A 13,697-nucleotide genomic window follows, 5' to 3' on the forward strand; every position below is an offset into this window, starting at 1 on the left:
TGCTCTCAGTCCATTCTCCACACAACCTGCGCTTGTCCTTGGCATTGCCCTGATACTCCAGTGTCCCAAGTCCCTGAGCCTGGACACCTCCCCCCCCACAATATAACCACTACCCAAACTCCTTTTTTCAGTTGTGCACAGGCTGGGGAGCCCCAGCTGAGATCCAGCCTTCCTTGGGCCCAGCTCTAAACCAGAGGCCGACTGCCTCTGAGCTGTGACTTTGGCAAACCTTGAGCCCCCGTGGGTCTGGACAATGCTCGTCCAAGCTTTCATCCTTTCTCTAGGACTCTACATACAGAATAAATGCTGCTGTGTTTTGCATAGAGGGAAATCCTCTGCAACAGCCTCATGTTCTGGAACCTAAGGAGAAACTGTGAAGGTTTCAGTCCCCTCTCCATCAGCTTCTCCTGCCTGCATTGAGCTGAAACTCATGACTCTGCAGGATGGTTCCCAGTGCTGTCTGAGAACCCTGGGGGAAAAAATGGAGAAGATTGGAAGAACAAGTAACCTGATTCCCCTGAGGTTTCTTGATGCCAGTGGCAGTGGTGATGGTGCTGACAATGCCTGGTGGCTGGGGAATCAGACCAGGACATGGGCCAAATGGGGCTGGGTGGGGTGAGGTGGCCCAGTGAACAGAGCAGCATCGACCCTGGTTGTTGAGATTGGGGCTATCAGAGAACCATGGAACCATGGACTGAGAGAATGATTGGTTTGGAGCAGACACAGAAAGGTCATTGGGTCCAACCCTCCTGCCACGTGGAAGGACGAACTGTCGGTTAATCAGGTTGCTCAAAGCCCTGTCCACCAGACCTTGAAGACGTCCAGTGATGGGGCACCCCCAGCTTCTCTGGGGAACTGGGCCCGTGTCTGTCAGCCTCAGCATGGGCAATCCTTCCTTCTGTCCCACCTCAATCTCCCCTCTTTCAGTTTATACCCGTTACCTTTTGTTCTGTCACCACAGCCCCACGTCTCTTGGTCTCTCTACATCTGGCCTTTAATCCCCTTCAAGTAACATTTCTTTCTCTTGGTAGAGAGGGGGTTTCTCTTCAAGCAACTTCCCCAGCACAGCTTCCTCCCTGCTGTCCCAGCCCCATCATCTGCAGGTGCAGGGCATCTGGGTTCCCCAGATACGCAGCCCTTTGCTGCCAGGGGAACAGGACAGGGTGGCTGCTATGCCTGCCCTGACCTGGAACAGCTCCCACCCCTCCCCACCAGCCCTACAGGGACCACCAGGGATGGCTGGAGCTTGTCAGCCCTTGGGATCCATTTGCCTTGGCCAGTGGAGAACCCTGGAGCTGCAGCAGTGGGGCTGGGGCTTTGATTTTGTCTCTCCTGCACAGACTTTGCAGAGGAAGGGGCTGAATGTGCAGCCAAGGTCCTGCAGATTGGACCCCGATCCACCTTATGTCTTGCCTGTAAGGAGAACACAAAGGATTGGCCCCAAGCCACCCTCTGAGGAGCACATCCCCACACTCCTCATGCTCACAGGATTGCTGCTGCTGCTGCAGGGTATATAGGGAATCGACTCCTGATGAGTCTTTCCCCACCTCTTTTAGAACCACTGATGGTGGGAGTGCTCTGCCAGAGTTCATTCACTTTTTATTTAGTATTTAAGGTCTACAGTGTATTTAATTTCCCTCAAGGGGTCACTGTTTAACCAGAAGGGGCTTTTATCCCTAAGCACAATCAGCATAAAAGCCCAAACTCTCAGATGCTCTGTGAAATCAAGTTTTATTGAAGTTATCACAACAAGAATGGTAACAAATGATTAGCAGTGATCAAAAAGTAAACTGGAACAGCTTTCAAAGGCAATATGTCTAATCATTACTAGAAGGCAATAGGAACAGTGGTTAAGAAAGATACATCACCAATTGTTCCTTTATCATCATCATTGTCATGCAGATCTGCATTCCCTGGGGAGGTTGATCTTCCCAAGGAGGATATGGACATCGAGTCCCTGGACAATTAGGAGAGCCTGCACAGTGTACCTACTTGTAGCTGAGGTCTCCGACCATTGCTGAGAGCTGCTGAACTTTTAGACTATTGAGCAAACCCCTGCTGCTCATGGCCTCTCTATCTCATGTTTCTGGCACCAGCAATAGATGTGCATAACCACATGGAGAATAAATAGCTTTCTGACTCATTTAAGAACAGCACTGTTCCTGTGATAACAGTGATGTAAGAGGCCACAGACTGACCAGCATATACTGCAAGGTAACACAAATCCCTGTTGGGGCACCGACATTGCTCTGTGCCTCTTGATTGGGCCCTGTAACCTCATTTCATCCTCAGGCCCATTGAGGATTGGTATCCTTAATAATTCATTCATTCATTCTAGATCTAAGTGCAATATAAAAAGTGCTCTGATTGTTCTAAACAGGAATCATCCATAGGTCACAGAAAGGTTGCTCTCCATCAGCCTGCAGCCAGCCTGGCTGGCCGGGACACACCATCCCCTGCTGCCTGGGCAGCTCAGCACAACAGCCCTGCTCCCTGGGGAGGATCTGGACATGATCCCAGAGCCCTCCAAATCCACTGAGGAGCCTGCAAGGAGCCTACAAGGAGCCTAGGACATTCCTGGGCTGCATTTGTGCGTTGGACTATTTGCTTCTGAGTTCTGAACATGGAGAGGTCTTGGGTCTTTGGCAATACTGGTACAGGTGGAAAAATACTGAAGGGCTTTTCTTCCCAGCAGCCCAAGTTGGGAAGATAGAAGCCCAGCTCCCCTCAGCCCCAAGTGCTGCTGCTGAGCAGGGTGAGCTCAGAGCTCCAGGCAAGCAGTGGCATGTTTGAGTGCAGCGCTGCATGCTCTGGGCACCAGGGTGGGCTCAGCGCACAGAAATAGGCAGGGCTGTCCTGGAGCTCCACATCTTGCACGTGCAGAAACACCTGGGAATCATCGGCAGATATCACAGAGAAGAATCTACCTGAATCCACATGACGTTTCCATTTGGCCACCCACAGCAGCTGCTGAGGGGACTGGGTCTGGTGCTGCTGGTACCAGGAGAGGTAGGGAGCATAATCGCTGGTGGAGAAATTGCAGTGCAGAGTTGCGCTGTGTCCTTCCTGGATGGTCATCTCTGCTGGGAACTGGAACACAGAGTCCTTTTGGGCACCACCTGGGAAGCCAGAAAGCGCTTTCAGCTTTGCTTGCCTGTCAGCCTGTCTGTCTGTCTCTCCAGCACCTTGCTCACTGTCCCCACTGCCCAGCTCCCTTTTCCCAGCCTCTCAAAGCCTGAGCTCTCTGTCCCTGCTCTCTTCTCTCTCCAGGACCCTGCCACCCCTCACACCCCACATCCCCATCCCTCCTGAGCTGGACCCCATCCTTTGCCATCCCCCCCGCACAGCCCCTGCTCTCCTGACACAAACCCTCGCAGGGCCCAGGGACTCAGCACTCCCGGCTCCTCCTTCCACCCCCAGCGCCACAACCTTGTGCCTCCTTCTGCCCAGCCTCCCGCTCCCATCTCACCCAAGGCTGCCAGTGCCAGCAACGCTGCCAGGAGAAGGAGGACCATGTCCCACTGTCCCTGTCAGCAGGAGGGATCTGATGCTCTGCCCTTGCCCTCTGCTGCCCCTGCCAGCTCCAAGAGGCGTCCAAGTCCCAGCCCCGAGGGTGGAGCCAAAGCCTGTCCCTGTGACTCCACCATGTCCTCAGCACAGGAGCCCTTGGGCTTGGCTCCTGGAGCTTCTTCCTTACAACGATGCTTCAAACACCACACCAGAGTGACCCAGGCTGACAACACTTTATTTTTCCAGATGTGACCATCTCTGGAGCTGAGTTTTCTGCCCACAGGGCTGCGTTGCTGCCCTGGAGATCCTTAGACCTTTCATCCCAGGACTCAGAAGAAGCCTTCTTTGAGGAATGGGCATGGAACACATGTGGAAATGAAAAGGCAGCAGTGATGGAAACCAAAGCCCAGTCCATATCATCAGCTGTGATGCTTTGCATTCAAGATGAGCTTGTCAGAACATTGTTGCTTCTGCAAAGGTGCCTCTTGCCCTGCGGCAATGAAGGGCAGGGATAAAAGCCAGCCCAAGCCTCTGCTCGCTCAGTCCATTCCTCTGCCTCCTTCTGCTTGGGAACCAGGTGAGTCTGAATCCTCTCCATCCCCACTCAGGAGTGCATTTGGCTGCTCCTCACACATTCCTGTGCTCTGTTTCCTCTCTCTTTCCTCTCCCAGGTACCCTCTGACTCTGAGCCATGTCCTGCTACAACCCGTGCCAGCCCTGCCAGCCCTGCGGCCCGTGCCCGCTGGCCAGCAGCTGCAATGAGTGCTGTGTGCGGCAGTGCCAGAGCTCCACCGTCGCCATCGAGCCCTCTCCCGTGGTGGTGACCCTGCCTGGCCCCATCCTCAGCTCCTTCCCTCAGAACACCATTGTGGGCTCCTCCACCTCCGCTGCTGTTGGCAGCATCCTCAGCTCTCAGGGAGTGCCCATCAACTCCAGGGGCTTTGGCCTCTCTGGCATTGCCGGCCGCTACTGTGGCAGGAGGTCCCTCTTGTGAAAAACATGTTGGAGAATACCCAGGGAGACACCTTGAGGAACTTGGAGCATGGTGCTGGTCAGAGAACCAAGATCTTTCATTGTGGATACCAAGAGAGTTTGAACAGTTTTGCCTTTCTTCCCTTTTCCTTCCTTGTTTTGTTCCACTTGACAGCAAGTTCTACCAAGGCCAACCTGGTGGGGACCCTCTGTCTTCTTTCCCTCCATGGGGCAGATTGACATGGGAACTTCACTACAGCAAGGATCTCAAACTCTACGCTGGTCACTGGACTCCCTGCACTTCTAACTTCCACTTGGAGTGACTTGGTTTCCCGCTGCTGACTTATTAAATTCTGCTCCATTCAAGCCTGGACTCCATGTGCTTGTTCCTTCTTGGGTGCTGCCCATGGTTTCAAAGGAGAAAGGTGCTGCTCTGGTAGAGAAGTGGAAGAGGGCACGAGGAGACCCAAACAGAGCTGATCACAAACATACAATGTAGAGAACCCCTATGGGAACACAATGTACCCTGGAATCTGCTGAGGAAACTAAGGACAAGGACAGCAGGACAGGAATGTGCTGGGGAAGGCTAAGTCCACGGCATTGTTTGTGTGCTCACAGGCTGCACAGAGAGGGGACCTGGCAAATCGATCCAGTATTTCTCCTGCGGGCAGTGTTAGGCAGGATGGGGTGAAAACCCATCAGCAAACGCACCCACCTGGGGAGGCAACAACCAGGGACAATCAGGGTGAGCTGAGGAGGGCGGGAAAGAGAAGGACAGGGCATGTCCTCCTCCTGACCATGGGAACCTACTGCTCCAGCAGATGTTTTGCTTTGCAGAATGGCAGGAGTGGAACAGAAGCAGCCATTGAAGGTAGGAATGATGCCTGTCTTCGGCTCTAGGTTTCTCTCCTCTCATACCTGCAGTCCTGTGGCCTTGGCCGGCATGGAGCTGCAGGGAAAATTTGCCTATGGCTCAGGCTGCTGCCTGGCTGGAAACCAAAAAACAACTGTGCAAAGCTTTTCAGTAGAACATACACAGAATAAACCCTTCCCCCAGGCTCAGCCTTGCCAGCCTCAGCCCCTCCCTGCCCTGCATTTTTGCCCAGCCCAGGCAGCTCCTGCACCAGCGGGTCCCGCACAGCACAGAGGTACAAGGCACTGTCAGAGCCCTCGACTTCCTCCAGCTGCAGGAGGCTGGATTTCTCTGTGGGGTTCAGCAACGTGGTGAAACGGCCGCTCCGCTTGGAGCCAGCTCCTGCATGAGAGGCGATCAGCTGGGGAGCCTGGCCTTTCTTCCGCTGGTACCAGTACAGTTGAGGAGGGTAGGATGTTTGGTAGGTGCAGGTTGTTCGAAATGTTTCTCCCTGTTTCAAGGCGACTTCTCCTTCTTGCTGGGTGATGGTGACCTGTCCCAGGGTGCCTGGAGGAAAGCAAGGGTCAGCATCTCTGCAGGGAAAGGCTCTGAGCTGCAAACCAAGAGGGGATGCAAAGTGTGGGAGGGGAAGGCTCCCTGTGCCTGGCTGAGATGCCGGAGCTTCAAGGATGGAAAGAACAAGGCAGATGGTCCTTCAGGCAAGAGGTCTGAGATCTCAGCTCAGCGTGGCTCTCTCAGCACAATAATGACAGTTCCCTCCTTCACGGAGACCCCCAGAGCAGAGATGGGCTCTCACTCAGGTCTAGATTCTCCTCTCTGTTGCTTTGAGGAGTCTCCAGGACACAGCCTGCAGTGCCTGGCCCTCCTCTGCTCCCTCCAGGACACCTCCAGCAGGGGCAGGGTCCTGCCAACTCCTGCCAAGCTGATCCATCCTGCTCTCCCCACAGAGAATTGTTGTGGGGCTGAGGGTCTGCTGGGGAGAAGAGGAATTGTGCCTCCAGCCCAAGGCAATGCTTACCCAGAGGCTGCCTCAGGAAGGCAGTGAGGAGGAGATACACAAGGTGCCTGCTGCGACCACTCATGCTGATGGAATGGGAGAGACTGAGAAAACCCCACATCCCCTGAGAGCCTGAGAGAGCAGAGATGCCAGCAAGGATTGTGCTGAGAGTGAAATGGGGAGGAGGAAATGCCTGTTCCTGGCACAGCTGCAATGCTTGTGCCTGGCTCCTCCCTCCTCCAGCAGTGAGCAGTGTTGCTTCTGCAGCCCAGACCTTCTGCCTTTCCAAGGTGAGGGCTCTAAGAGGATTACCAGGGTTTCCTCTCCTGAGCAGCATCTCACACATGTTCTGCTGTGTGAACGATATTTGCTTTCTGGGCTGCAAGCACACATTGTCAGTTCCTGCTGTGCTTCTCATCCACAAGCTCCTAGAGCTCTTCTCATCAGGGCTGCTCTCAGTCCATTCTCTACACAACCTGTGTTTTCCTTGGCATTGCCCTGACACTCCAGTGTCCCAAGTCTCTCAGCCTGGACACTTCCCAAAACCACAATATAACCACCACTGCCAAACTCCATTTTTCAGATCTGTACAGGCTGTGGAGACCCAACTCAGATCCAGCCTTCCCTGCGCCATCTCTAAACCAGAGCCCGACTGCATCTGAGCTGTGACTTTGGCAACCTTTGAGCCCCAGTGGGTCTGCAGAACAAATGGATCTTCATTCTGTGGAGGGACATTCACTGTGAAATCCTCAAGTTCTGGAACATGGGGAGAAAGCGTGAAGGTTTCAGTCCCCTCTGCATCAGGTTCTCCTGTCTGCATTGAGCTCAAACTCCTGACACTACAGGGTGATTTGCAGTACTGGCAGAGACCCCTGGGGGAAATGATGGAGAAGCTTGAAAGAACAAGTAACCTGATACCCATGGGGTTTCTTGATGCCAGTGGCAGTGGTGATGGTGCTGACAATGCCTGGTGGCAAGGGAATCAGACCAGGACATGGTCCCACTCCTCCCCACCAGCCCTACAGGGACCACCAGGGATGGCTGGAGCTTGTCAGCCCTTGGGATCCATTTGCCTGGTGAGTGGAGAACCCTGGAGCTGCAGCAGTGGGGCTGGGGCTTTGATGTTGTCTCTCCTGCACAGGCTTTGCAAAGGAAGGGGTTGAATGTGCAGCCAAGGTCCTGCAGCTTGGACCCCGATGCACCTTGTATCTTGCCTGTAAGGAGAACACAAAGGATTGGCAGCAGAGCCCCAAGCCACCCTCTGAGGAACACATCCGCACACTCCTCATGCTCACACGATTACTGCTGCTGCTGCTGCAGGGTATAGAGGGAATTGGCTCCTGATGAATCTTTGCCACCTCTTTTAGAACCACTGGTGGTGGGAGTGCTCTGCCCAAGTTCATTCACTTTTTATTTAGTATTTAGGGTCCACCGGGTATTTAATTCCCCTCAAGGGGTCACTGTTTCACCAGAAGGGGCTTTTATCCCTAAGCACAATCAACATAAAAGCCCAAACTCTCAGATACTCTGTGAAATCAAGCCTTCCTGAAGTTATTACTGTAAGAAGGGTAACAAATGATTAGCAGTGATCAAAATGTTTAGAGGCATAGCTTTGAAAGGCAATGTGTCTAATCATTACTAGAAGGTAATAGGAACAGTGATTAAGAAAGATACGTTACCAATTGTCCCTTTACCATCATCATCATCATGCAGATCCACATTCCCTGGGGAGCTTGATCTTCCCAGGAAGGATTTAGACATCCAATCCCTCAACAACTGGTAGAGCCTTCACAGTGTATCGACTTGTAGCTGAGGTCTCCGACCCTTGCTGAGCTTTTAGATCATTGAGAAAAGACCTTACATCAGCCTAAAAACTTGGAGTCTCTGGGACCTGCTGCTCACAGACTCTCTTTCTCATGTTTTCTTGAAGCAACAATAGGCCAGCACAATAACACGGGAAATAAATCATTTTCAGACACTGTTATTTACTAAGAATAGTACAATTCTAGTGATAACAGCGATGTAAGAGGCCACAGATTGAGCAGCACATACAGCAAGGCAACAAAAATCCAGGTGCTGCTGCTGTGCAGGCTGAGCTCAGAGCTCCAGACAAGCAGTGGCAGAGAGGGAACCGCTCCCCAGAGCACCCACCATGTTTTTGTGCAGCGCTGCACGCTCTGGGCACCAGGGTGGGCTCAGCACACAGAAATAGGCAGCGCTGTCCTGCAGCTCCGCATTCTGCACGTGCAGAAACACCTGGGAGTTCTCTGCAGACAGCACAGAGGAGAATCTCCCTGCACCCGCACGAGGTTTGCTTTTTGCAACCCAGAGCAGCATCTGAGGGGACTGGGTCTGATGCTGCTGGTACCAGAGGATGTAGAAATCGGGATAACGGGTGGAGAAATTGCAGTGCAGAGTTGCGCTGTGTCCTTTCTGGATGGTCATCTCTGCTGGGAACTGGAACACAGAGTCCTTCTGGGCACCACCTGGGAAGCCAGAAAGGGCTTTCAGCTTTGCTTGCCTGTCAGCCTGTCTGTCTGTCTCTCCAGCACCTTGCTCACTGTCCCCACTGCCCAGCTCCCGTTTCCCAGACTCTCAAAGCCTGAGCGCTCTCTCCCTGCTCTCTTCTCTCTGAAGGTCCCTGCCACACCTCAAACCCCACAGACCCCTGCTTTACAGCCACACTCCCCACACTTTCCCTCCACTCCTTCTCCCCACATCTCTAAGGTTCTCCCCATCCACACAGAGACTGGTATCCTTGGATCCACTGCACACAGCAGAGCAGCTCCCTCCCACAGGGAGACCCCCAGAGCAGAGCAGGGCTCTCTCCCAGGCCTTCGTTCTCCTCTCTGGTTCTGCCTGGAGTCTCCAGGGCACAGCCTGGAGTGCCTGGCCCTCCTCTGCTGCCTCCAGGACACCTCCAGCAAGGGCAGGGTCCTGTCAACTCCTGCAGAGCTGATCCATCATTCTCTCCATACAGAGTATTGTTGTGGGGCTGAGGGTGTGCTGGGGAGAAGAGGAATTGTGCCTCCAGCCCAAGGCAATGCTTACCCAGTGGCTGCCTCAGGAAGGCAGTGAGGAGGAGGTACGCAAGATGCCTTCTGGAACCACGCATCCTGCCAGGCTGAGAGAGACTGAGAAACCCAAAGATGCCCCCTTAGAGGCTGAGAGAGCAGAGCTGGCAGGAAGGAATTTGCAAGGGTAGCTGAGAGTAAAATGGGGAGGAGAAAATGCTTGTTACTAGCAGAGCTGCAATGCTTGTGCTGGGCTCCTCCCTCCTCCAGCTGTGACCTTTGTTGCTCCTGCAGCCCAGACCTTCTGCCTTTCCAAGGTGATGGCTCTAAGGGGGTCACCAGGGTCTTTTGCCTGCCATATTCTACTGTGTGGATTGCATTCACTTTTTGGGCTGCAAGCATTCACTCTGGGGATCGTTGACCCTCAGTTGGATTTTGACAAGGCGTGTCCAAGCTTTCATCCAGGAAATTACCTGCAGAAGAAATGGCTCTGCATCTGGTGTGGAGGGAAGCGCTCTATGATAGCCTTATAGTCTGGAACCTTGGATAAAGCGTGAAGATTTCAGGCCCCTCTTCATCAGCTTCTCCTGTCTGCATTGAGCTGAAACTCCTGACACTGCTGGATGTCTTCCCAGTGCAGGCAGAGACCCCTGAGGGAAACAATGGAGATGTTTGTGAGAACAAGTCTGCTGATTTCCATGTTGTTGCTTGATAGTGTGGTCAGTGCTCATGGTGCTGACAATGTCTGCAGCGAGGGCCAAGTGGGGCTGGGAGGGGTGAGGTGACCCCAGCGAGCAGAGCAGCAGTGACACCAGCGGGTGAGCCTGGGGCTGTGAAAGAATCATGGAACCATGGAGTGAGAGAATGGTTGGCTTGGAACAGACTCTGAAAGGACATCGAGTCCAACCCGCCTGCTACATGCAGGGACATTTGTCGGTAGATCAGGTTGCTCAAAGGCTTGTCCAAGATACCTTGAAGAGGTCCAGCAATGGGGCACCCCCAGCTTCTCTGGGGAACTATGCTCGTGTCTGGCAGCCTCAGCGTGGACAAGTCTTCCTTCTGTCCCACTTCAATCTCCCCTTTAAGTTTAAACCCACTGCCCCATGTCACCACAGGCTCTGGAAAAATGTCTCGCTTCAAGTAACATTTCTTCCCCTTTGTAGAGAAGGGGTTTCACTTCAAGCAACTTCCCCAGCACAGCTTCCTCCCTGCAGTCCCAGCCCCATCATCTGCAGGTGCAGGGCATCTGGCTGCCCCAGACACACAGCCCTTTGCTGCCAGGGGAGCAGGGCAGGACGACCCCTCTGCCTGCCCTGATCTGGAACTGCTCCCACCTTTTATTTAGTATTTAGGGTCCACCGGGTATTTATTTCCCCCCAAGGGGTCACTGTTTCACCAGAAGGGGCTTTTATCCCTAAGCACAATCAGCATAAAAACCCAGGCTCTCAGATACTCTGTGAAATTAAGCTTTCCTGAAGTTATTACAGCAAGAATTTTAACAAATGATTAGCAGTGATCAAAAATTAGGAGGAAAAGCTGTGAAAGGCAACGTGCCTAATCATTACTGGAAGAAAATACGTACAGTGTTTAAGAAAGATACATCACCAATTGTCCCTTTATCATCATCATCATCGTCAAGCAGATCCACATTCCCTGGGGAGCTTGATCTTCCCAGGAAGGATTTGGACATCCAGTCCCTGGACAACTGGGCAAGCTTACGCAGTGTATTGACTTGTAGCTGAAGTCTCCGAGCATTGCTGAGAGTGACTGAGCTTTTAGATCATTGAGCAGACACCTTACATCACCCTAAAAACTTGGAGCCTCTGTGCCCTGCTGCTCACGGCCTCTCTTTCTCATGTTTTCTTGAAGCAACAATAATATGGGAAATAAATCACTTTCAGACACTGTTATTTACTAAGAATAGTACAATTCCAGTGATAACAGCGATGTAAGAGGCCGCAGATTGACCAGCACATACAGCAAGGCAACACAAATCCAGGTGCTGCTGCTGTGCAGGGTGATCTCAGAGCTCCAGGCAAGCAGTGGCAGGGAGGGAACTGCTCCCCAGTGCACCCACCACGTTTCTGTGCAGCGCTGCACGCTCTGGGCACCAGGGTGGGCTCAGCGCACAGAAATAGGCAGCGCTGTCCTGGAGCTCCGCATTCTGCACGTGCAGAAACACCTGGGAGTTCTCTGCAGACAGCACAGAGGAGAATCTCCCTGAATCCACACGAGGTTTCCTTTTGGTCACCCAGAGCAGCATCTGAGGTGGCTGGGTCTGATGCTGCTGGTACCAGAAGAGGTAGGGAGCAGAATTGCTGGTGGAGAAATTGCAATGCAGAGTTGCGCTGTGTCCTGTCTGGATGGTCATCTCTGCTGGGAACTGGAACACAGAGTCCTTCTGGGCACCACCTGGGAAGCCAGAAAGGGCTTTCAGCTTTGCTTGCCTGTCAGCCTGTCTGTCTGTCTCTCCAGCACCTTGCTCACTGTCCCCACTGCCCAGCTCCCTTTTCCCAGCCTCTCAAAGCCTGAGCTCTCTGTCCCTGCTCTCTTCTCTCTGCAGGTCCATGCCACCCCTCACACCACACATCCCCATCCCTCCTGAGCTGGCCCCCATCATTTGCCATCCCCTCTCCCTGCGCAGCCCCTGCTCTCCAGACACAAACCCTCGCAGGGCCCCAGGGACTCAGCACTCCCGGCTCCTCCTTCCACCCCCAACACCACAACCTTGTGCCTCCTTCTGCCCAGCCTCCCGCTCCCATCTCACCCGAGGCTGCCAGTGCCAGCAGCACTGCCAGGAGAAGGAGGACCATGTCCCACTGTCCCTGTCAGCAGGAGAGACCTGATGCTCAGCCCTTGCCCTCTGCTGCCCCTGCCAGCTCCAAGAGGCGTCCAAGCCCCAGCCCCGAGGGTGGAGCCAAAGCCTGTCCCTGCTGCTCCACCATGTCCTCAGCACAGGAGCCCTTGGGCTTGGCTGCTTGGGCTTCTTCCTTTCAACAGTGCTTCAAACACCACACCAGAGTGACCCAGGCTGACAACACTTCATTTTTCCAGATGTGACCATCTCTGGAGCTGAGTTTTCTGCCCACAGGGCTGCGTTGCTGCCCTGCAGATCCTTAGACCTTTCATCCCAGGACTCAGAAGAAGCCTTCTTTGAGGAATGGGCATGGAACACATGTGGAAATGAAAAGGCAGCAGTGACGGAAACCAAAGCCCAGTCCACATCATCAGCTGTGATGCTTTGCGTTCAAGATGAGCTTGTCAGAAAATTGTTGGTTCTGCAAAGGTGCCTCTTGCCCTGCGGCAATGAAGGGCAGGGATAAAAGCCAGCCCAAGCCTCTGCTTGCTCAGTCCATTCCTCTGCCTCCTTCTGCTTGGGAACCAGGTGAGTCTGAATCCTCTCCATCCCCACTCAGGAGTGCACTTCGCTGCTCCTCACACACTCCTGTGCTCTGCTTCCTCTCTCTTTCCTCTCCCAGGTACCCTCTGACTCTGAGCCATGTCCTGCTACAACCCGTGCCAGCCCTGCCAGCCCTGCGGCCCGTGCCCGCTGGCCAGCAGCTGCAATGAGTGCTGTGTGCGGCAGTGCCAGAGCTCCACCGTCGCCATCGAGCCCTCTCCCGTGGTGGTGACCCTGCCCGGCCCCATCCTCAGCTCCTTCCCTCAGAACACCGTTGTGGGCTCCTCCACCTCCGCTGCTGTTGGCAGCATCCTCAGCTCTCAGGGAGTGCCCATCAAGTCCGGGGGCTTTGGCCTCTCTGGCATTGCCGGCCGCTACTGTGGCAGGAGGTCCCTCCTGTGAATAAGATGTTGGAGAATACCCAGGGAGACACCTTGAGGAACTTAAGCATGGTGCTGGTCAGAGAACTGAGATCTTTCATTGTGGATACCAAGATAGTCAAGCAATTTTGCCTTTCTTCCCTTTTCCTTCCTTGTTTTGTTCCCCTTGACAGCAAGTTCCACCAAGGCCAGCCTGCTGGGGACCCTCTGTCTTCTTTCCCCCCATAGGGCAGATTGACATGGGAACTTCTCTACAGCCAAGGATCTCAAACTCTACGCTGATCACTGGGCTCCCTGCACTTCTAACTTCCACTTGGAGTGACTTTGTTTCCCTCTTCTCACTCATTAAAGTTCTGCTTCGTTCAAGCCTGGACTCTGTGTGCTCCTTCCTTCTTGGGTGCTGCCCATGGTTTCAAAGGAGAAAGGTGCTGCTCTGGTGGAGAAGTGGAAGAGGGCACGAGGAGACCCAAACAGAGCTGATCACAAACATACAATGTAGAGAACCCCCATGGGAACACAATGAACCCTGGAATCTGCTGAGGAATCTAAG

At 53.6% G+C, this 13,697-nt stretch overlaps 2 protein-coding genes across 2 annotated transcripts; both read left to right on the forward strand.

Moving 5' to 3' along the window:
* The first annotated feature begins 4,201 nt into the window (after positions 1-4,201).
* LOC138731026 (feather keratin Cos1-2-like) lies at positions 4,202-4,504 on the forward strand. Its single transcript, XM_069876718.1, has one exon. The coding sequence runs from the start codon at positions 4,202-4,204 to the stop codon at positions 4,502-4,504; it is 303 nt and encodes a 100-aa protein (XP_069732819.1).
* Positions 4,505-12,866: 8,362 nt separating this feature from the next.
* On the forward strand, positions 12,867-13,169 carry LOC138731027 (feather keratin Cos1-2-like). Its single transcript, XM_069876719.1, has one exon. The coding sequence runs from the start codon at positions 12,867-12,869 to the stop codon at positions 13,167-13,169; it is 303 nt and encodes a 100-aa protein (XP_069732820.1).
* Positions 13,170-13,697: the final 528 nt, after the last annotated feature.

This window comes from Phaenicophaeus curvirostris, chromosome 26 (assembly GCF_032191515.1).
Source record: "Phaenicophaeus curvirostris isolate KB17595 chromosome 26, BPBGC_Pcur_1.0, whole genome shotgun sequence".
In the NCBI taxonomy this organism is placed as follows: Eukaryota; Metazoa; Chordata; class Aves; order Cuculiformes; family Cuculidae; genus Phaenicophaeus; species Phaenicophaeus curvirostris.

Coding starts and splice junctions, on each gene's coding strand:
- LOC138731027 (XM_069876719.1), top strand. CDS start 12,867: ATGTCCTGCTACAACCCGTGCCAGCCCTGCCAGCCCTGCGGCCCGTGC.
- LOC138731026 (XM_069876718.1), top strand. CDS start 4,202: ATGTCCTGCTACAACCCGTGCCAGCCCTGCCAGCCCTGCGGCCCGTGC.